This window comes from Stylophora pistillata, chromosome 1, assembly GCF_964205215.1.
Source record: "Stylophora pistillata chromosome 1, jaStyPist1.2, whole genome shotgun sequence".
NCBI lineage: Eukaryota > Metazoa > Cnidaria > Anthozoa > Scleractinia > Pocilloporidae > Stylophora > Stylophora pistillata.
The window spans coordinates 18,536,253-18,559,741 of NC_142519.1; the positions used below are offsets into that span (position 1 = coordinate 18,536,253).

Consider the following 23,489-nt stretch of genomic DNA (forward strand, 5'->3'; position numbering starts at 1 on the left):
GCCAGAGAAATTTTCAATTGCCGATTTCCAAACAACCCTTGGAGATTTTTTAAAGCGAGTCATGGTGCTCATCTTTCATGCGATCATAAATTTTCATTCACTTGCAAATTAAACTCATTTTGGACCATTTTAATAAGAATGGTCGAGCACCAGGCCTCGTTTAAAAATAAAGAGCAAAGTGAATTGGGAAGTGGCCTACTAAGTGTCAAAAATAATCCGGGATTGCTTCGGTTTTACATCGCTCTGTGATTGGTCCTGAAAACTCGCACCATTCTCTCAATTAAACAGATGCAAAACCAAACAAACAGTCGCGACTGGATCACTCGTTTTTTCCCGCGCCTTAGGCATTTTGCTTGTTTTCACATGGAGTTCTTATTGGCCAATGATAATGTAAACGTTTGCTCTGATTGGTCACTGGGATTTTAATATCTTTTTTGGTTATTAGTCACTCGATGGAAAACTGCTTTAACAGACTGAGATATCCATGGTTATCACACTCAGGAGCCTCGGTGTGCTTACTTACACTTTCGACTGGGCATTCATTTGATACCATTCAACAAACCCAGAGCAAAATTGTCTTTATATAATTGGCCATCTTTACGGCTACAACTCTATTTCGATCATCTTTAGAACTATAAAATACATTTGATTAATTTTTTGCACTGAGCGTGATCTTAGAACTTGAGGCGACCAAACGGCCACCCCATTACATGCACTTATTTTCAATGATCACATCTGTACATAATTTACAAATGCATGGCATGCCAACATTAGTTTTACAGTCATACAATCTTTTCTTAATTTTCGCCTCCCGTTTGTAGCCACGACCACAACACATCAAGTTGCAGTCACCTTCTTTAAGGGAGTTCAAATGGCAGCGGCGGCCACGCGTGCCTGGTATGCTGTATTCCGTCTGCCGGTAGCAATAGGTGGGAGAGTGACACAGGTAAACCAAGGATGATTTCTTTGGTCTCTTTGCTTTCGGCCTACTGCGGTACCGCTCGATGGTTCGCAGGGAGAATGAGTTTTTCTTTCCTCGTATCAGTCTCGCAGTAACCCTTGTGGCCGAGTGATACTTTCCTTTAATGATCCGGCTGATTTTATGGAGTGGTGGTAAAGTCAGACGGCAAGACTTAACTCTCCCTGCTTTTCCCAATGTGCATCTAACCACTCGATTCTTTTGTAGAACCTGTAAAACATTTTCACGAGAGAAATGAAGTTTGGTTTAGCATCCTATCTGCTGGAATTATGATCATACTAACTGCAAATCATTTAGGGTGGGCACCCGCCCCCTGCACGCTCTAATAAGACGAGCAATCGGAAAATCATTTTCAAGTATTTCTTAATATGTATAGAAAATCTCACAAATAAAGTAAACGAATAACAACTTGGACTTGTATTCACCTCAAGTCCAACTCTAACATTTTGCCTGAAGACAACTGTATCAATGGCGCTTTTGTTTCTCCTGCCATTCAGCATAAACCGTTTGGATGAGTAGCTTCCAAAGCGTACATTTGCACTACAACCTTGCCATTTCCAGGTCTGCCCGTACTTGGGACGTCTGATTACCTCGCAACTACATTCCGCGACATTTTTTGCTGTGCACGCCTTTGCTATACTGTAGGCTATTGACGCTGATAGCAATGCAGTTGTAAACGCATCCTCTCTCGTTCCAACTGTAAAGTAAGATTATTAAAAGATATCAAGAAAGAAACGCCTTATGCAAGAATAGCAAAGAACCATGGAGTGCCTAGCATGTAATATCACATACTCAGTAATGGGCGTCGTTTACCCCTATGTTTTGTATCAGTGCGTATGTGTATAGATGAAAATAGTTTTGTGTGTTTTGACGTTAGCCTAACAAATTAAAAGCGGCGACACGCAATGAAAAAGACTAAAGAAGAAGACGCGAAGAGACGAATTTCTTTATAAACAACACAAACCAATTAAAGAGCAGGGACAAATAGGACAAAATATAAACACTCCGAAGCAGACGGCGTCTAGAAGACTCAAACAGGCCAATCGCTGCAATCACGAAGCCAGAACAAAAGCTGACAGAGATAAGGCCAAAACGTGAAGTGAAATTACAATGGTCGCCTAAATAAGCCATCCTGGCCCCTTTACGAATCAACTCAGATCTGCCTAAAAATGATATCAGTTACTTTCAAATTAGCTACTCTCCGAAAACAGTTGTACTGTATATTTTACGAAAACTTAGAATGGGAACTTTAAACTGGTCGGGGGTCTAATTCGATATATACGCCAAACTTTTTCAATTATTTTTCAGCAGGGACGATTTTAATTTCGTGCCCTCGACTCAGGAGAGCAGGAAGTTTTCGCTGTATGACGTTATTTAGTCTGCATGGAGCCTTAGCAATGGAACAACAGTTAGCATTTTGGAGATTTTTAACTGAAATAAAACATGACTTTCTTTGTTAGTTCTTTCCGCGTTTTCTCTAAATCCTTAACAGTAATCCTTAACAGTAGTTTAAAGTAAAGTGCGGCTGACGCATGCACTCACCTGGTGCCCGTTCCCAAACACTGTTGTTCTCAAGCGTACTACAATTCCATCTATTCCACTGAAATTCTCGCTCGCATTCTGACAAACCCGTCTCGATCCCTTTCCTTATTGCAGTCTCGAGTCCAGGCACTCTGAAGCAAAGCTTTCTTTGACTCACGGACAGTCCCGGTGCTTCGTGGCACCATGGATTAGAACGGCGTGGCTTGTTAGCTTTGCTCGAGTCGCTGTGAGAAAAAGAAAATTCATTCTAGAAGCATTTCGTACTCATTTGGAGAGCATCAACTTAGTCAGCAATTCAACTTCTGTTTTGATTTTCGTGAGGAAATAGATTGGGGTCTGTATTGATCGAGTGTTACTGTAGTTAAACGTCCTTTTTTCAAGCGCTTTTAGGTCAACGTTTTTCGTGTGTTACATGCGTTTCCTTCGAGTTTTTATATCTCAACAGAGAAAACCTGGGCTTTAACAGTCATGATGCCAAAATTTTTAAGAGTCTGAAGGCATAATTTCCATTGATAACTCATTGAATTCCGCTAAACTCTGCATGATCCGAGCCGCCTATTCAACGCTATATTTGAATGTCACGTTATCTTGCCCATGGAGCTCTCATAATGTTTGTGCCTGCATCGGTAAGCAAGATTATGAATCTTAGATCTATCAGATATTTTTTTTTTCTTGAAGACATTCGGATTTGTGAAAGTGGAGATTTTCCTGTGAAGTCACTTTGAATGAACTGTTGGTTATCTCGGTCGGCAATTATCGCAGACATATGATCCTCAGTCTTAATTAATTCAGAAAAGATAGTGGGATGTTAGACAAGTTATCACGATCAAAAAGTTTTCATCTCTTTTTACCAATTTTGAAAATGACAGATAGGGCCTGATTCTCACTCTATCATGACTGCGTACCCAGTTTTTTTTTCAGACAAAGATCTCGCTTTGTTTGAGCGGAAATTTGATAGCTCTTATCCGAGACAAAGTGAGAGACCCTAAAGAAGAGTAGAGCACGATCTTTAAAGATTTAAGGCGGGTGTACTATACTTCAGTCTATGTTGATTTTTAAATCTGTTGCTACTTCAGAATGTATGTACGTCTTAGCGGCACGACGCCATTTCCTCAGACATTCACCTCGACAGTTAAGACTGGTATTCACGGAAGAGTATTATTGCATTGCAAAAGATTCGTGAACATACCTGGCTCGACTTGACTTTCAACACTAAATTAATTAGGATCAGTTAGCCTGCGAGAACTTAATAGTCATCTTGACTTGATTTTGAAAAATCCTGCGAGAGGCTTGGCTTCTTTGCATTTAGATCGAAACCAAAATTGCTATTTCCAAATCTTATTTGCTGTCCACGCTTAGCTTTTTCTAGCCAATACTTAACGACAAGTATGTCTCACGAGTTACTTACCCAAAATAGGACAACAGGAACAAGATGAACGCTGCATACAGCTTCATTACTGATGTCTCACAAATAGCAGAGGTTTAATGCTTGCATGTAGTTTTACCTTATTGCCGAGGAATGTCTCCTCCACGGTACCCTGCTGTAAGGATAATATGTCCAAGCCATCTCGTGAAACAAGAGCTTTTTACACAGCATATATGAGAAGCAAGATATGAATTCCATCGCCTGTTGACAGAATTCGCTGAAGGGATCGTTTTTGTTTTGGCACGACATGGAAAAACAACTCTCGACTCTGAACGTTGTTTAAATTTGTTATGGTGTGCAGGTTCTATTTCTTTGGAATTCAAGGTTGATCCCTTTTTTGCGTAAATATTCACTTGTTTACGTAGACAGAGTTAAAAATGTATTAAGGTTTTACATATAATCTTTCATAATTCTCTAAACAAGGTGCCGAGCTTAACTACGTACATTTAGAATCTTAATACTGTGGGTTACGGTGCGACCGTTCAAATTAAACCGGTAGTAAAGGTGGGTGGTAATAATAATGATAACAAGATCAAGATCAAGAGCTAAAAATCTAAAATTACAAAGTTTATAAAAACTATAAGATAAAATGTTCTAATCGTTTATAACTATTCTTAAAAAAATCTAACATGGCCTTCTTAAAACATTTGATAGTAGGTTTCATTCTTATGTCCAGTGATAAGGTATTCCAGAGGCGTGAGGTCGATACTGTGAAAGACCTACCTCCCTCTGACTCCCGTTTGAATCGGGGACAGACGAGGTTTAGTTGTCCATGTCTGCTTGATCTTTCATTTATGTCTGCATTTCTTACGAGCATTTTGGACATATAAGGTGGACAGTCCCCAGACAATCGTTTGTACACCATTAGTGACCTATTTACTTTTGCCTCATGAAAGAATGGAACCCAATCCAATTTCCTAAACAGTTGTACGCAATTCGCTTTAGTGTCAGCTCCGAGAATTACACGTGCCGCGCGTTTCTGAAGTTTAAAGACTTTCTGCAAATTCTCAGCAGAACAAGATGTCCATATGGTTGATGCATAAAGCATTGTCTGCTTGATCATAGCATTATAATAAAGTTTCCTTTGATAAATAGGCAAAAAGCGTCTTATTTTTCGCAGCACGGCAATTCTCTGCGATAACTTCGTGCATAGATTTTCGACATGTTGGTCGAAAGTAAGCTGGCTGTCAATCGTGACACCTAATAGTTTATGCGAGTTCACTTGTTCAAGTTCAGTAGAATTAACGTTTAACTGCAGGGTGGACTGTTCCATTTTCTTGGCTAACCGTTTACCAGTGACAAGCATAGATTTGGTTTTGGTTTCATTAAGGATCATTCTGTTGTCAGCCGACCAATTCAAGATTTCATCAATATCCGTGTGAAGGCCGACCGAGATATCATTAGCAGCCGTCGTATAATGGGTGGAGTAGCTAATAGCTGTGTCGTCAGCATAAATATCAGCCACGGACTGCTGAAGTGTTGCAGGTAGATCATTAATAAAAAAAAGGAGCAAGATTGGACCTAATATGCTGCTTTGTGGGACTGCCAATGTTAAGGCCCTTTGGGTAGAATGGTGTCCGTCTATATTCACATACTGGCGTCTGCCACTCAGATAGTCACGGAACAGGGGTAGACTGCTCTCACCCACTCCAAGAGCCTTCAATTTTGACAATAGTAGGTTATGGTCAATCAGGTCAAACGCCTTCTTGTAGTCAATAAAAACAAGTCCAGTGGCTTTATCATTGTCAAGGTTAAACAGTAACTGGTCTACCAATCGAATAAGCGCAGTTTCAGTGGAGTGCGATTCTCTAAACCCGGACTGGAGAGGGTGGAATAAGTCATTCTCTTTCAAGAAGTTAACTAGGTATTCACAGATGTGTTTCTCCAGCACTTTCGAAAGAATAGGGAGCACAGAGATCGGTCTATGGTTATTCTTTTCATTCCTACTGCCGTTTCCTTTAAAAACAGGGGTAACTTTTGCGATCTTCCAGGCATTAGGGAAGATCTGTGTAGACAGGCAGTGGTTCAGTAACTTCGTCAGCGATGGAGCAATTGCTGGAGCTGCAATTCTTAGTATTTTGGCGCTGATGCCGTCATCTCCAGTGGCCTTATGGGTTGGGATAGATAACAGTAGCTCTACAACTCTCTTCTGAGTTATTCTTGGAAGGTCAAAAGCACTATTCATTTGACTGATAGAAGTCATCGTTGGGGGGTCAGTCAGCGAGCCAAGCCCAAGTGCAGCAACCAGTTTCTTCGGTTGATCAACAAAAAACGAGTTTAGTATTTCAGCAATGCTTTGCTTATTCGAGATCTTTATCTCGTTTTCAGCAAGTTCCTTTATGCCGTTCTCAGCCCCTTTGTCGTCCTTCGAAAGACACTTGATTAGATTCCAAAGTTTCCTGGAATTGTTCCTGTTTTCAGTGACTTTATCTTTGAAGTAGGATCGTTTTGTACTTCTGATAAGTTGAGTCACTATGTTTTTCGCTCGCTTAAACGCATTCCAATCCCTTTCTGCTTGGCTTTTTCTAGCTTTGACAAGAAGTTTGTCACGAGCCTTTATCCCCTTCAAGATTTCGGTGTTAAACCATTTTGGCTGAACTTTGCGCTTTACTCTCTTTTGTTTCAGAGGGAGGTGTTCGTCGATAATGTCATTAAATACTTTATACCAGGCGTCGACAACATCGTTGGTATCCTCGAATACAAAGGTACAGTCCCAGGGAGCCTCTTGAAGCGATGAAACAAATTGCTCTTTGTTAAGACCTTTAACCTTTTGTGTTAAACAATGTAACACTGAAATACCGGTCTCTGTGGGTGAACATTACTTCAGTGACAATAGTAACAGTAAGTTATAATGATAAAAATTCAAATGACGAAAAGAAACAATGACAATGATAATTATAACAATGATGATAACAAGAAATTAACGTCTTAACTTTGTAAGGCACTGTGGGGTTTCAGAATTGAAAATTTAGACGATCTATTCCGCTCAAACATACCATCAAATTTTTATTACGGCCTCAAGAATTAGATGAGACTAATTTTTGTGTTAAACAATGTAACACTGAAATACTGGTCTCTCTGGGTGAACATTACTTCAGTGAATTTACTTTGCAATTATCGACAAGGGTAAAAAGATTCTTCTTGTTCGTGCGATCCCTTGCTATTTTATCATGTTAAGGGATTTGATATTTAGCAAGAAATGGAACAAAAACGCGTCGAATTTAGGACAGGTAGTTTTTCCCTCTTCTTAGAAATAAACACGTCCTGCACTCTTTTGTCTTCACGACATCATTGCGCTCTTATGGTATTGTTGCCATTGGAGTTTGTTTCTTTGTTTGTTTGTTTGTTTTTTACTTAGTGTTCTTGATATCATTATTGTTATTATAATTATTAGCATAGTTTTCATTATCATTATTATAATAATCACCCTTTCGGTGATTATGCCGTTTTCAAGTTTTTCTCTCACTTTTTTCATGTTTGTCGGCAGTAGGACTCTCCTGCCTTGAAATAAAGCTGTGCTCATTCAAATCTGAGTGGGGAATTGCACTTTTAGTAAGCACTTCCTGTATGGAATGGTACGAAAACCTTGATTTAGATGACAGAAAGACAGCTTGCAGTACCGCGTAATTAAAAACGGTAAATGAATGAAATTATAAAAATACTGATCATTTTGTAGCTGTTATATTCAAACTCTAAACTGAATAAGTCATGAAGGATTTTTGAATTTTGAAAGAAAGGTAACCACCATCAGCAGACTGCAAGGAATCATTTTGACCCGGTCATTTCAGCCACTAAATTATTACATAGAAAAACATAAATTACAATCTCAGTAGAAGTCATTGATAAGAAAGGATCATGTTTCTGAGAGAAAAAAATTGTCAAACCAACAGACCCCACGAAAACAATTTGAAAGTAACTAATTGAACTTAAGACTACAGATCAACATTTAGGACGCTTACGACACTAAGTTCATATTAAAATCTATTTTCTACCGCATTTTAATTTCTGACATGGTTTATTCAGTTTATCTTCCATCTGCACGTAATACTAACATTAACTAAGAAGAATGCGATTGTCATGGTGACACAGATGAAGGTTCCGCTCAACTAATCTGGGACCGCCGTGATGTCCGATTAAAAATATTCAGACTCACTCCTTCGACTGGCTTTGCTGCGACGTAGAGCTCATTTTTGCATTTAAGTAATTTCTTCAGTTCAGTTCGGAAATCTTTTTTAAACAGGGCGTAGACAAAACAGTTAACAGTACAGTTTACATGAACCAAGAGAATAGATGCGAGGCTTAAATTAGGAGACCGGGAGCAAAGTTTGAAATTTGAACAGAAAGAGTTGTATATACTGAGACTGTAGCAAACCACAAACAGGCTTATAACTGCCCCAAGAATCTTCGACGACAGTCTCTCTCGCTCGTTTTTGTTCTTGACACGGAAGGTCTGGTTCAACGATAAATGCGCTGTTTGAGAGGTAACGCTCCTTGAGTGCCTGAGAACTATCGCCAAAATTCTCACAAAGCTGAACAAGAGTAAAAGACATGAAAAAATTCCAAAGCATAAATCTACCAAAACCCGATAATAACTCTCTATCTCTCTCCGTACGTTATTATCATAAAGCCACAGAAGGCGAATATATGAGACTAAAAGTGATGTAATCCAAGGCAGGGATATAATGATTGTTATTTTACGTGCTGTCATTAGCGATAGGTATGTCAGAGGATACACGATGGCGTGATATCTGTCGTAAATTATTACCCACAGATTTAAAGTAGATGCAAACAACAGGAAGTTGTAGAAGACTAACTGAGGGCGCCAGTCGCATGGAAATAAATACGAACATACTAAGCCGGTTGGTGTTAATAAAAGTCCCACACAAAAGTCTGATACGGCAAGAGATAACACAAACCAGTTGCAAATAATCTGTAAGCGCTTCTTTGTTGCTATCAGGCAAATAACAAATCCATTGCCCAAAATGGCGAAAGCAGAGATCATTAGCCGCACAGACCAATACCAGGCTATTTTAGGTTCCAGCGAATAGTATCTTTCGGATGATTGTATCCCTGATGTGTTATTCATCGGATTTGAGCAGGTTTGACTGTTCTCTTCATCCACGGTTGTTACAGGCGGTCTAGATCTCAGAAAAGAAAACAAGCAAAAAAAAAGGCTACCTCCAAATGAGCGATGATACCCGAATCTCGACGGAGCAGAATTCTTGGAACCAGTACAGCTAAAGTCTTAATAATCGGTCTTCTATAAGAAAACAAAGTGATTCACTGCAATATCTTTTCTTGCTTCTTTATATAGTAACTACTGTCTGTCGCAATTGGCCTTCGATAACTTTAAGGCTCTCCGAAATTCTTTTTCTCCATGCTTTATCTGTTCACCGAAAGGCCGGAATAAATACGAACAAGGCTCCTTCCAAGCAGCACTTTACTGACGCAGATGGTGCACTTAGCCTCAGTTTTTTTTCTTTTTTTTTAGTCTCCTGGCAAGAAATGATCCTTTTGGATCAGTCAGGTTAGTCTCCTGGCAAGAAATGATCCTTTTGGATCAGTCAGGTTGAAAATGCAAAGTAATTGTAGTCACGTTTTTTCCCATTGATTAAACAGATACCCACTACTGATTGCAGTAACAGAGACGTCAATAATTACAAGCGACACAGGACGAATGTTCTTATTTCAGTGCCTTTAGGCAAAATCTAAAGCAGTCTTAAAGGTTGAGTAAAGCTTTAATCGTCTTTAATTGTCAAATGAAATATCCGAAAGCTAACTCTAACCTTTAATGAATCTTTAATTGAACATAAGTTTAACTTTAGTAGCGCAAATCTTTCAGTATCCTTTAAGTGGTTTCTTTTTTGGCACAAAAGAGGGTGTTTCATTAAAATACATTTAAGTTGACTTTAAGGTGAGATTTAAATGAGTATAGCTGTTCTGACATCTTTAATTCATGCATTAAAGATAGTCTCATTGTAATCTGAACTGTCAACAGAAAATTCATCACAAATCAGCCAACACTTGCACTGATGAGCCAGAAGAGCAAATTTTGTTTTACGTGCAGCAACGTGAGCTCACAATTCTTTCTGGGGTCGAAACATCTTATTGAAAGCGACGGTTTCATTTTTGCATCTCCTTTAAAGAGCGCTTGGAGTGCGATGACAAGAAACGAAATGTTTTCTGCGCGCGCTTTAATGGCTTCGAATCACGTTCAACTTTCGAAAGGCATAAGCGGAAAGGTAACGGAAAGAAATTAACAGATACTTTCGTGGCGACTTCAAATTCCCGTGATTTCACGAAATTTCAAGTTCATCTGACCATGAAGGTTAGTTAATTTGAATATAAAAAAAGTCATGTGTATGTATTTATACATACCTACATATATCTTTACGTCTTTAATTATTACATGAGAACATAACTGCTATTGAACGTTGCTTGAGACGATTAACATTGAAACTTCCTCGCACTCAGTCCCTGAAGTTTTTTTGAGGTCGGAGTTGTCTACTGCCTGTGGGGCATGGACGCCCCATTGAGAAAGTACCTTCGTAGACTATTGCGGCAAGTTTGTAATGTTTCTGGTTCATATTATTTGCCTTTGTTTTCTTTTGTCGTGTGGCTTATTTCTTTCTCCGTATTAAATGTAAGGCTTACAATCTTTCTCCTTTCCAGGAATATTGATTAAAAAGCCTGAGGTTTGAATCCTCACATGCGTCCACCCAGAAGTTTGTCTTTCTGCTCTGCTATAAGAACGTTTGGTAGCGATGTTAAATAAATTGAGGTTTGAATCATCACAAAGGTCCACACAAATTTCTTCCTCTGCCCAGCTGATAGAGCAGATGTTCCTTATGAATATTGACCCAGCTCTTACTTTTTTTTGTCTTCCAGCTGATAAGGTGATGCGCAATTTTTCTGAGATAATTGATTTTTGACTGATATGATATAAACAATTAGTTCTCGTGGCCCCTCTCAAGTTAAGCTACAGTCACCATTCCGTTCTGCAAATGCCACAATTTTTTAATGTTGTTCAGTTAAAAAGCAGATACTCTCCAACCTGGCTTTAGTCTTTTTGTATTCCTTTGACTTTGAATGTCAAGGGTGCCGGAGAAAAGTAAATCCCCGCTTGAACACAGACACAGTCCTCTGGTGGTTACAGCCGAGAATCGACTTGTCTAGCCTCCGGGTTTGAGACCTATTTAACGGCTCAGTGCTCGTATCAATCAATGAAAATAAAAAAATCATAAAACATAAAAATAAAAACGATACGGATACATCATTGCCGAGGTACCAGAGGGTAAGAACAAAGTATGGGCAATCTGCACTGCACCTCTCCTCGAGACGCGAAAATAGACAAGCACTGAGAGGAGCGCACGAAACTCTCCTCACAGCTGGGATCACCTTCTCTAGGCTGACTGCAGGAGGTTCGAATCCTCGCAAGGGACACAGATTGCAATGGTTTTTCTTTCACTATCCTATAGATGATACCATTAGCTTTCTGTGATCCATCTTGTCTGCTGGGAATGAAATGTCTTCTTCTGAAACACTATCCTCAAGCTGAAAAAGAAGTGTGCTTGAACTAAATTTGCAATAGCTATAAACTGAAGCTAAACTCAAGTATTTGTTCCTGACAAAATTCCATGCAAGTGTGACGTAAATTTGACATTTGCTTTACATTTACCTTGCTCATTGAGCAAAGCTGTTCATTTGCTATAAATTTGCATTGGGATCTAACAAAAAAAGAAATAAAAACCCTTATTTAGTGGCCATTTGCCAGTTCCCTGAGGGTGGCCCATTTACTGGGTTCAACTGTATTCAGAATAAAATTTAATGTAAATGAAACTGGAATTAAATGTGATTGATCTATTTACCTTTGCTAGAAATCCGAGGGAAATAATAATTCAGGCCACAGGCCTGCCAATCATCCACTTAGAGGCTGATTACATGAGTCAGGCTGGCCTGCCCACATAATGCCATCCTAGCAAACAGTGAACTCGGCTCATGTAATCCACCCTTACTAAAACAACTAATCGGACAAACAAAAGTGGCAGGCCTCTGCCTACCACAGACATAACATTTTATTTTCATAAACACTGCGAACATATATTGCACAAAACTAACAAATTATTTTTACTTCGGCCGAACAAATTGTCTACAATATAAATAATGTGTTCTATAGCTCATGTCTCCAAAAATCAAGTCACAATAAATCCTAAGAAACTGTCATTTACAATTAAACTGAATAAATAGCTTTATTAATCAAAAGCATTGGTATGCAATTAAAGAATGGGTAAAAGAAAGACTTCTGTCACTTGAAAGCACTGATTTACAAGATGTGCCACTTTTTCACCTGCCAACTTACAAAATGCCATTGAGAAAGCTTTCTACACCCATGTTACTGTCACAATAAATGGGAATTTCAGAGAAATAATTCAAACAATAAAAATGAATACGTAATAGTTTGTGTTTCCAGCACTCTATAAAGGCAACAAAAAATAACTGTCTGTATCAAGCATTACTATAATGAGGTTAGCACTTTTGGTTATTCTCTGTAGTTGGTCTTTTTCTTTCTTTTTTTTTTTTTTTGTATATGTATTGTGAAATTTTTATTTTCATGGATCAGTGTAAATTTTGTTTCATATATACAAACAATGTTATTTGTGGAAATCTCCCTATGAAGCTGACAGACAGTATTGATTTTACAGAAATACATATTAATCTGTTGACTTCGTCCAAAGCTTCAATTCATACAGGGTGACAATTTTACATACACATTGGCAGTACAACAAAAGCACTGACTGACAAGATGTGCCAACCTATGATGTGCCATCGAGAAAGCTTTCAGTGCCCTTGTGGGAAAAAGTCTTGGCAGGAAAAGAGCAGATTCCTCACTCCCTGAAAAAAAAAAAATACAGAACCTAAGAAACAGTGAACAGCTTCAAATATTTAAGCTAATAGCGCTATCTACTGCGAGGATCGTGCATCATACGTATCTAATACCGCAGTTCAAAATATATAAACTTCATATATTTCATTGTATCTGATTTATCACTTTCACGGGTTTATTACGAATCGACTTAACGGCCTGCTCCCAGTTGGCTTGTTAGCTCAATTGGTAGAGCGCTGCACTAGTATCGCAGAGGTCAGTGGTTCGAGTCCCGTACAGGCCTCATTTTTTCAGGTGTGATTTTCGCTATTGCTTAAATTAGCGCTATCTACGGCGAGGATCGTGCATCATACGTAAATTTCCTTTGTTACAAGATATCCTTGACCTACACACGGCTAGATTTTCAGATATATTTTTAACTAACCCTTTTGAAACTTTGGTATCGGTATGAAGCTGTTTACTTGAACAAGTAAAGTTCGAACGTGTAGTTCGTGTTTTCCCGCCTTTCTGTTTCCTTGCTTCCAATTACACTCGAGTCTTCATTTGTACTGGCCAGCGTTAGCTAGGCACAGTACGATAAACATCACAACGAGGCAATATGTCAACAGGAGGTCGTTGTTTGGTTTTAGAAATATTAATTCGCGCGCTTTTTTGAACCTCAATATTCCGTTTGACTACTTTGTTAACAAAGCATCACAAAGCATCCGAGAGAAGCACTTGTAGTGTGGTTATTTTACCGTTAATTCGTAGTTAAAGCAAGTAAGAAAAGAATATGACGGAAAGACGATTGCACGATCAAAACCATGATGTGGTTCCAGCGGCGAAAAAAGGAATAAAGTGTCCGACGATTGCATTGTGCTGCTGGAGGAGTTGATCCGGAGCAATCACGTTCTGGCGAGCGAAAATGTAAAGCTTCGGCAGCAGCAAGAGCGCAGCAGCAAAGAAAACTCTGAAGCGCTTCAGCGGATCGAGGGCCGTCTTCAAACTGTTGATAATGCAGCCAACGTCCGTCGGCGCCAAAACAGAAGACAAAGGCGAACGACGGTAGTAGTTCCACCGGCTTGTCGAGTGAGTAAAAAAACATAACTGATAAGCATGAATAATGTGATATGTGTTCATAATTTGCTTGAATCAGTTCTGTTTCGTGGAAGATTATCTTTTATGTTGAGTACATGTTTGGCGCGCGAATTATATGCATAATTAACTTAATTATTTCGGCGGTAATCATTTGACATGATTAGATGTGGTTACAATTACTTGATAATCCTTTACCATAAACAGGTCTACCAGAAAAGTTTTTTTCCTCCCTTTTGTTTCAACGAGAATTATCTAGTATGAAAATTCATTTAATCATTTTTTCTCTTGGACCCTTTTGACCTTGCCTGTTTTATTCACATAGATGGGTAAGGTTAATTTTTAATTGTGCTTGTGTCGATTGCTCTACATCATCTAGCCTTCAAACAACCAGGGTTTTTAAAAAGCGTGAAAGTAGAAATAGGACAAACGTGACAAACCGATTGTTGAATTTTTTTTCATTCTTTTAGAGAACTGTGAGGAGAATGTACAAACTCCTTTTGAAAAAAGATGACTTTAGTGGTTTCTATCTTGACGAAGAGTGAGTAATATCTTTTTAGATTCAGAGATATTTTGCTTTATCTTGATTGAGCGAGGAAATCCGAGTCTAAGCTGCTGCTTGAAATATTGAGATGTTATGTGAACACCTTATGGTGGTTACAGTCGAACCTCGATTATCCGGACTTTTTCTCTGGTCCCGTTTTTTTCATGATTATTAATGAGCTTTGATCTTCCAAACTTTATGAGGTAAAAAAATTCAGAGATTATGTCTAAATTCAGGAAAAGTGCGTTTAAAACATTGCCTCCTCCGCTTTCAAAAGATCGAGCACTCGGAGAGTCATCGAAGCAGATTTTTATCTTCATTTCTTTTGTTTACATTATTGTCTCATTAATATTCATATTTTCGATTATCCTGACTGATTACTAAGTCCCAACAGGTCCGGATAATCGAGGTTTGACTGTACTTTTGTCTTAGTGTTAATGTTGTTACTACAGAATACCAGGCTTAATTGTATTAGTTGTTTGTCTTAGAATAAATTCTGACAGCAACAAGATCCTTTTTGAGCGGACAATAGAGCAGGCAATACATCAACAAGGAGGACTTGAAAAGTGTCCTTGGACAAAAGAAGTCATAGAAGGTAGCTACCAATAATCATAGCACATGCATTTCACTTTTACTGGGGTGTCATTACATTTTGTGGGTGAGCATAAGGATTTTGCACTCAAGCATATTGATGCATATCTCCTTTATAACAACTTGAGTTTTATTGAAGGCCTTGGCTTGAAAACATCCAGGCAAAATTGTGCTCAAAGTTGGTCAATTTGTCTATTGCCCAGCCCTTAATGATACCCCTGCTTTTAGTCTCCACCATCAATTCGTGTCTTTTACCACTTTCCCCTCAACATAAATGTCATCATAAAACTAGCATTCAGTAACACAGTTAGATACCCTGAAACCTCTAATGAGCACCTTCATTACATGGTCAAATTTAGGACAAAGGGGGGGGGGTGCATTTTATAGTTTTTCCTAACTTACATATTAACTTTCCCAAATGTTACAGAAATTTAAATATGTTGCAAACTGAAATTTTCGGGTTTATTTCTTGTCTCTAGATCTGAGACACTTCAGTGTAGATCCTCAAAAAAGCATACTTTACACCTTAGCAATGAATCACTAAGGACATACTAACTTGGCAGATATTCTAAGGTGGCCTGCCATAAATTATTATAAATTTGAACATTGTCATTAATTTATGTGGGAATCTTTTTACAATCAGCTTCTCATGGCATTTTCATAATCATTTCTTTAAACAGCTGCTTTACAAATATATTTCAAATATGTGTGAAAACACAGAAACTGAAGAGTGGTAACCACTATGAGGCTCATAAACAAAAAACCTGGAAGAGTGGTCGCCAAAGAGAGGTATTTATTGGCTAGGATACTATTTTGAACATTTTACTTTTCATATATGAAAAGTTACCAGATGTTACCAGACTGAGTACACCCTCAAGTACACTTGATCAATGGGAGGGAAGCTATTTCCCATTGAATGTCTTTATTTTGGCACTTCAAAATTGGATGGCTTTGAATATAGACACATCTAAGGGACTATGTTCTTATTAGAGAAATTGTTAAATAAGTTAGGTATTCTGGTCTGTATCTAGAGCCTCCCAAGAAAATCTTTGTAAAATAAATTTGAAAAATATTAAAATGTGATGTGAGATAAATGATAGTTTGTATGCACCATTTGATGGAAAAAAAAAAAAAAAAGGACAAAGAGACCCTATTTTATAACATGCTTAAGAATTCCATTCTTACAATGGGTACACACATATATATATATATATATATATCAAGAGAAATTAGTGATTTGGATCATATTTTTCATTTGAAGTCCTATAACACCCTTCTCATGCCTGTTTAATTTTTTTATTTTTTTTAGAAGTTAATGAGACAAACTACAGCCCTGGAGCTGGTCAACTGGGCCAACCAGCATGAAAAGGGGAGAGCAGCAGAGGTTCTTGTCATGGAGGCAATGAGCAGTGAGGAAAGCTGCTACGAGGATGACGATGGAAATACCTCAAAAGTAACAAAATACTCTGTGCATCACCTTCAGTGGGAAAGTAGGAGAATGAAAAAAATTGAAAAGAAACTTGACAAGGCTTATAAGAAAAAGCTCACTTCAAGAGCTAAAGAGAGAATCCGTCCAGGGTTTATGGGCAACCTTTTCTGAGATGCCCACCTACTGAAAATTTTCCAGAGTGGGCAATAATACAGTGAGAAAATTGTTTTACTAATCAATGAAATTGAAAATGTACAAAATATCAAGCCAAGTCTAGAATGAGGTTATTTTGCATGCCTGCATGAGGCTTCTTTTTCATTGAATAATTATGGTCTCATCTAAAGTAAGTGATCGTGAATTCTTCAATGTTAATAAATTTCCTCCACATGAGATACTTTTTTCTATATGGATGTACACATCATTTTTGTATATCAAAGTTTCAGCTGCATTTTAGAGTAAGAGAACTGTTTTCTATCACTTGTTTACTAAAAGAAATTAAGGTATATGATCATATTTAATAAGTATTACAGTTGCAATAATGTAGCAAATAACTGAGAGTTATTGCAAATTTAAGTCGATTAAGAAAATTTTTCTGAATTTTAGATTGATAGGTTGAACTTATATTTTTTATTGTTAGACAAGTATCATTTCAAATCACATTTCTTAGTAGCTGGATTTGAGAGTACAATTTGTGAATCAATAGCTTTTTGTGTAGTTTGTTACTACAGCTAGTTATATAATTTGTGTATTTGTCATACTTTTATAGTGGTAAATATTCTATTACCTGCTTGACGAAGATTATATTATACATTGACAAAAGTGAAACAATTTTAATAAAGTATGTCAATCAGTAATTCAAACATTTGGACATCTCTTTTTTTAATTATGTATGGGGCTCGACTGGGATATCCTCAGCTTCATTGTAGGTTTATGTTATCTCAGGGGAACAAATGAGTTTTGAACGAAACTGTTTCATCACTGCAATTTCAAACACTTTGTTATTACTTGAATGTGTGATGCTTCTTTTTCTGTCAATTGTAAGGTTGCCCAAAATATCATAAGTTATTGGGATATAAATGAGGGTGTGATTAAGCAAATCAAAAGTCAGTTGAAAGTGAAACCTGCAGCCTTTAGAGGCGCTTAAAGGTCACTTAATGATGAATGTTAACAAAACTTGAAATTTAAGAGAATCAGAAAGTACAACTAAAGATGAATTACAACAAAACCTGTAACTTTAAGCAGTACTTAAAGGGAAACAAAAGATTGAAGAAACCTTTAAGATGCATTTACAAGTGGAAGTTTTGGTTGACTAAAGTTGACTTTACAAGAATTAAGAGGATTCCTAAATTCAATTAAATGGTTATTTAGGTTTGCTTTCATGTGATCTTAAAGTGTTCTTGAAATGGTTATTTAGGTTTGCTTTCATGTGACCTTAAAGTGTTAACTAAATGGTTCATAAGGACACTTTAATTGACTTCGGAAAGTTCAATTAAAGATACATTTCAAAACTTTCGTATGTCACCTAAAGATGACTTAAATACTTCTAATGTTAACCTTTAAGTTACCTTTAAGGAAACTTAATTTAGTTATTTCATCCTGTGCGAGTGTCTCTTTCAGTTATTGAAAAGAGAGATTTGCATTTAATTGCACCTGAGATATATTAAACTGGGTCAAAATGTTTACTCTCCACAGAATTTAAGCTGAACGGTAAAAACAAAACGTGACAAATATTGTATTCAAAACTGAATAAAGACACTTGTGTCAAATGTTATCGACATGCGACGAAAATAACTTTCTTGTCTCATCTTGCCTTTGATGCGTCCGCGTCCATTTCTTTCATAAAATTTTGAGCAACAACAAAAACGTTTACTTGTACAATTTTTTCTAAAACTCTGATAGCCTCGATAGTAAATGTCTGTCATTCAGCAGCCGAGAACACTAAGTTTTCCAATAAGTTAGCGAAATATGTCTGGTCGTCGATTCGTTATTCATTGGCGTAAAATTAGCGACATTTAGGAAACAAAATGTCGACAGGATAAGGAACCAACGAAATGACCAAGATTTCAGACAGATAAAACACATATACTCCAGTATAGCAACCTCATTAAAAAAAGAAACCAAAAAGTAAGTAAGTAAGTAAGTAAATAGTAAAACTTTTATTTAGACACGATAAGTATTGAAGCTGTGCAGCTTGTGGGGTCGTGTACCTAAAAATACTTCCTTTTGGGAGGAGCTATCTTTTACAGAATAAATTAGAGAAGTCAATGTCCCTGACCAAAGGAAGCTTCTTAATTATCCTGGAGAAGCTTTTGACACTATGCGCGTTACGGCACTCGATTGGCAGGTAATTCCACAAAACTGAACCTCTATAAGATGTGGAACCCAAACCCATACAAAAAGAAAAACAAAAGCGAAATCAAACGAAAATAAAGAAGAAAAAGATGCTCTCAAAGTTAAAGACTGATTCAGTTCCTTCCTGCTCGACTTTGTTGGTTGACGAAAGGAGGAATAGCGCTTATCTAACTCAGGACAAGAGATAGAAATAGCGACCAATCAACTGCAGGACTATAGTTGTTACTTTTCAGTCGTTATCAAAAAAAGAGACAGTTTTGCATTTTGCTTTTAAGTCGATTTTATTTTTGAAACGGTTTGTTTGTTTGTGTATGTGGTGGTTTTTCTCCGTTTTTCAGTTGGTTTGCCAAAAATATCATCTTTTTTCAATCCCTACCACACTCAATATTTTCCATCTTTCTAAGTCGTTTCTCACAAGACGCTTTAAACACCACTGATCATAGCAGAAAGCAAGAGGCATGTCGCATCTGAGCTTTGTAATGCCCAACTCACCATGCAGACCTTGGTCAGTAGGTCAGTGGTGGATTCGTGGAAGGCGGAATGCAAAGCTCAAGATCTGGGTTCGAGTTTTGATGAAAGTCCATTTTATTTGTCCCACGCTCGTGACAAGACAAATACCATTATTCTTTATTCTACTACCAAGCTCAAAAAAATGTTCGTCTTTCTCATTTTATATACTAACTTATTCTGTCTTGAAATGTTTTTCGTTATCTGAATTCTATTTTATTCTTTTCTCTATAGCCACTCTTCCCTTGCTTCTCTCAAGGTTTTCCAATTATCCTCGTTGAGCCCCTGTTGATCTAATTGCATGTTAACGACACCTTTTAAAAGTTCCTGCTGCAGTGTTTATTAGAGAACAGGAAACCAGTTTCAGCATAATTTGAAAGATCTATGGCACATTGGAACATTGTTGCTTCATAGTTAAGGAGCTTCACTTATTATTTAAGTGAAGACCACGTCAAAATTGACAGAAAACACTTCTTTTAAAGGTTTGAAATGTTCTCAGAATTAGATAATATTCATAACATGGAATGCTGTTGAATACATTACAAGTTCTGCGGCTGTTTAAATATATGTAAAAGAACAACTATTTTTGGTCACAGGAGCACACATAGGTATATTTCCTACCACTGTTGACTGTTTTGTTGAAGAGTCAAAGAGGCAAAATTAGAAGCAGTGTCGCCCAGCAGGATCCTGTAATTTTAGGTAAGTAAAGATATAGATATTTATAACCCACCATTAATTTTGGCGCGATTTTATTGGCTACTTTACGTCACGTGGTGCAAAATCACAGGACAGTTATCACGCAATAACCACCTTCCCCGTCGATATTTGTCCTCCGATTTTTTCCGTGAAAAAGAAACATAGTCAACACAAGAGTTTCAACTTTTCCGTTCTCCTATTTACATGGAAGGAAACCAAACTGGTTTTTTTGTTGTTGTTGTTTTCTTGCTTCAATCACGTGCATTCGTCATCAGATCACCACTGGCTATTTTACTGTGTTTACGCGCAGTTTAATTGCGTTGTGAAAATTAATTGGAGGGTTATAGAATAAATAAACCCTGTTCTGGCTTACTGGTATGTCGGCTGATAATGTCCTTGGTTGAGAGATTGTCCTCAAGTTTTCATATTAATTTGCCCTCGAAGCTTCGCTTCTCGGGCAAATATTCATTTTTCGGACAATCTCTCAGCCGCGGAAATTATCAGCCGACATACCAGCCGCCCGAAGGGGTTTATTTACTAACTATTTGTATGTGTAATCAAATGGCCACGAGTGAAATTAGGAAATAATTTCTTTAGGCGAGGGAAATTATCAGAATTTTGACAAAACGCAAATAAAATTATTTCCTACTTTCACGAGAAAACCATTTTTGACTACCTTTTAATATCGTGGGTGACAAATTACGTTCACAACCGTAATTGTTTCTACTGGTTTATTCTATCGAAAACCGAGAACATGAAGAAGAATATAACTTTTGTTTAAAGCATACATTATTGTTAAAGTTCGTAATTTTCTGAGTTTCTTCACAAAAAATACCTTTCGAATTCTTCGTGCCTGTTAATAATTTTCGGCCGCTTCTTTTAATTTCGTAACTTCTTCAAGGGTCACCGTCTTAAATCTCGACGCCATCTTGGCTCTGATCGAGATACGAGAGATGTTACCATGGCAATTTTGTAATTTCACATGTGAAATTAAAAATTAACGCTGAAATTTCGCGCCAAAATTCAGGAGTAATTTGTCACCTATGATATTAGGTCTATAAACGCTCTAGTGCACTTTGCTTTCAATACGTTTTCAATTGAAAAAAGTGTACACAAACGGTCTCACTACTGTATAAACCAACAGTGAGACTTAGAGATTACGTTTTTGCCGAAAACAGAAAGAATAAGAGAAAGGGAAAGGAAAAAGAAGCCTTCTTTCTAAACGAAACGAAATCCTTATAGTTCCTGCTATCCAATCTTGTTTTTCCAGTATTTACGCTGGAAATTCTCCTTTTGTATTCAAGTCATTTATTCAACCAAAGTAAATATTCCGTTGAAGATTTTTACGTATCATTCCTTAAACTTTCGCTTACTCCTGCGACGTGCCTTTTTCCTTTGTAAGGCAAACGTCATATCATTTGAGCGACTTAATGATGAATAACAAATTGGAAGTGTTTCATAAAGATTTTAAAGAACTAACGCTTATTTAGAAAAATCAATGAACTTCGCATCAGCTGAGCTAAAGTAACGTGAATGTTCAGGTCCAAATAGTAAAACAGTAGGAGGCGGCTGTCATTGAGGAGAAGAAAGGAAATTGGAAACTCACCACTGAAGTTTACTTTACGAATTGGTAGACGGCTATAATGAGAGGTTTTGTGCCAACATGTTTTATTTGAACGCTTTGGATGCCTTTCTTTCCATTGGGTCGGTACGCAGTTTAGAATCATGGATTGTTGTCAAATCCTTCTGGGAATCGTTCGCTGTTAGCTGGTTCCTCGCAATATCTTGTGAGCGTTCTGAACAGTCGGCCGGTTAACCCGGTAGGATTTGTTCGTTAAAATGTTCTGTGTCAGTATTTAACAATTAAATCCTCCTCTGTTTATTAATAGCCGATTTAGATGAACAGCTCGAGCTTATAATCCCATAGGAGATGGCATCGTTGAACACCATAAGTGATAAGGAGGCATACTGGTATTGGATTTTGATTATCATCATCGGCATCACAACAGTCTGTGGAAATGTGTTGCTTATATGCCTCATTGTTACGAAGAGAACACTGCACGTCACAGCCAATTGGCTTATACTTTCTCTCTCGTTCTCCGATTTGCTGGTTGGACTCTTGGTAATACCAACTTATATCATTCACACGTCCTTTGTACAACTAAACCTACATGCTCTTCTAAAATTCTATAATCTAATTTTATACGTTTCAGTTGGAAGTTTGTGTGCGATGACCGGAGATAGATATCTTGCCATAACAAGACCGTTGACATACACATAAAAAATGACTTCTTCGAAGGTCTTGATATTCATACTTATTGCATGGATGGCACCCACTGGTTTGTCACTTTTATTACTGTCGTGGAATACTTCGACCGAAACAATGGAAACCGTAAACAGAATATACAACCGCTTGATTGTGGTTTTCTTTGAGGTAATTCCGTGTTTTATGATGCTGTTGGTGTATATCCATCTGTATCTGATTACTCGATATCACAGTCAAAGAGTCGCTGCGCAGCAAGGCAGTGTCATGGACCGCCACGCAGTATCAGTTATGCGACACGAATTAGACAAAGAAATCGGGAGAGGTCCAATCTCAAGGTTTTTGCATCAGTAGTCCTGTTGTTTTTCTTTTGCTGGGTTTTGTCAGCGTATCGTGGATTTTGCGAAGTGTTCAGCCTGCCGTTCGGTTAACAACGGAATTGTCCAAATCTCCAGAATCCTTATATTCTCAAATTCCGCTGTTAATGCCTTCGTGTATTCACTTTTGAAAAGGGAAACAAGGATAGAGTTAAAGCGGTTACTAAAATGCCGTGTAAGGCAAGAATCACTTGAATTTGGCCTGGTTACTTTGCGGGAGTCAATGAGAGCCAGCCACCTGCTTGAAATTGGTGTTCTTGTATCAATGCACGCGCATCAAGGGCCGGATTCTTCTTTAAATCAAAGAGCCTCTTTGTCGGAAAGTAGTCGATTGACTAATTGAAATAATTTTGTTGCTAAAGTATGCTGTTAACTGCAGATGATTACAGTCAAATTGTGAAAACGAAAAATGTGTACTAAGAGGTCATAAACATTATGACCTCATAACTTTAGAGAGGTTTAGCCAAGAGGAAGTAAAGGTGTTTGCGTGTAAGCCCTCTTCTAAGTCATGTGTCTTGGATCCTTTACCTGCAATGGTTCTAAAGGGCTATTTCTCGGTGTTGCTACCTACAATAACTAAGTTTGTCAATTTGTCTCTCTCAACTGGCAGAATGCCTAATGCATTGAAAGTCGCTGCTTTATCTCCGTCCGTGAAGAAACCTGATGCTGACTTCAAACAGTTTTCAAATTTTCGTCCTATCTCCAATCTGACACTAATCTCAAAGATCATTGAGAAAGCCGTTGCTGAACAATTGACTGACCATGTAAAGACATACCACCTAGATGTGATGTATCAGTCTGCCTTAAAGGTCTTGCACTCGACTG

The 23,489-nt window shown here is 37.7% G+C and overlaps 2 protein-coding genes, 1 long non-coding RNA gene and 2 pseudogenes across 4 annotated transcripts; 2 read left to right on the forward strand and 3 right to left on the reverse strand.

Moving 5' to 3' along the window:
• Nucleotides 1-563: 563 nt before the first annotated feature.
• LOC111336633 (protein Wnt-7b) lies at nucleotides 564-4,203 on the reverse strand. Its single transcript, XM_022942757.2, has 4 exons — nucleotides 3,930-4,203; nucleotides 2,522-2,745; nucleotides 1,405-1,676; nucleotides 564-1,189 (listed from the first exon to the last, which is right to left on the reverse strand). The coding sequence occupies exons 1-4, from the start codon at nucleotides 3,974-3,976 to the stop codon at nucleotides 707-709; spliced, it is 1,026 nt and encodes a 341-aa protein (XP_022798492.2). The 5' UTR covers nucleotides 3,977-4,203; the 3' UTR covers nucleotides 564-706.
• Nucleotides 4,204-7,531: 3,328 nt separating this feature from the next.
• LOC148741507 (octopamine receptor beta-2R-like) lies at nucleotides 7,532-9,573 on the reverse strand. The gene has a single exon (XM_088735616.1). The coding sequence runs from the start codon at nucleotides 9,031-9,033 to the stop codon at nucleotides 8,050-8,052; it is 984 nt and encodes a 327-aa protein (XP_088591742.1). The 5' UTR covers nucleotides 9,034-9,573; the 3' UTR covers nucleotides 7,532-8,049.
• A 2,604-nt stretch (nucleotides 9,574-12,177) lies between these two features.
• LOC148741508 (uncharacterized) lies at nucleotides 12,178-13,392 on the reverse strand. Its single transcript, XR_015994179.1, has 2 exons — nucleotides 13,256-13,392; nucleotides 12,178-12,839 (listed from the first exon to the last, which is right to left on the reverse strand). It is a non-coding gene; the product is annotated as an uncharacterized LOC148741508 (long non-coding RNA).
• Nucleotides 13,393-13,603: 211 nt separating this feature from the next.
• On the forward strand, nucleotides 13,604-17,329 carry LOC148741509 (uncharacterized; annotated as a pseudogene). The gene is made up of 5 exons (XR_015994177.1): nucleotides 13,604-13,899; nucleotides 14,376-14,446; nucleotides 14,938-15,044; nucleotides 15,721-15,829; nucleotides 16,350-17,329. The product of XR_015994177.1 is annotated as an uncharacterized LOC148741509 (transcript).
• A 4,625-nt stretch (nucleotides 17,330-21,954) lies between these two features.
• On the forward strand, nucleotides 21,955-23,007 carry LOC148741510 (histamine H2 receptor-like; annotated as a pseudogene).
• The last annotated feature ends 482 nt before the right edge of the window (nucleotides 23,008-23,489 follow it).

What these genes read in the sequence shown, in the direction of transcription:
- LOC111336633 (XM_022942757.2), bottom strand. Translation starts at nt 3,976, where the DNA reads ATGAAGCTGTATGCAGCGTTCATCTTGTTCCTGTTGTCCTATTTTGG. An exon ending in TTCCTGTTGTCCTATTTTGG is followed by an intron (nt 2,746 to 3,929) that starts GTAAGTAACTCG and finishes TTTTTCTCACAG; the next exon opens with CGACTCGAGCAAAGCTAACA. An exon ending in ATGTTAGAGTTGGACTTGAG is followed by an intron (nt 1,190 to 1,404) that starts GTGAATACAAGT and finishes AATGTTTTACAG; the next exon opens with GTTCTACAAAAGAATCGAGT.
- LOC148741507 (XM_088735616.1), bottom strand. Translation starts at nt 9,033, where the DNA reads ATGAATAACACATCAGGGATACAATCATCCGAAAGATACTATTCGCTG.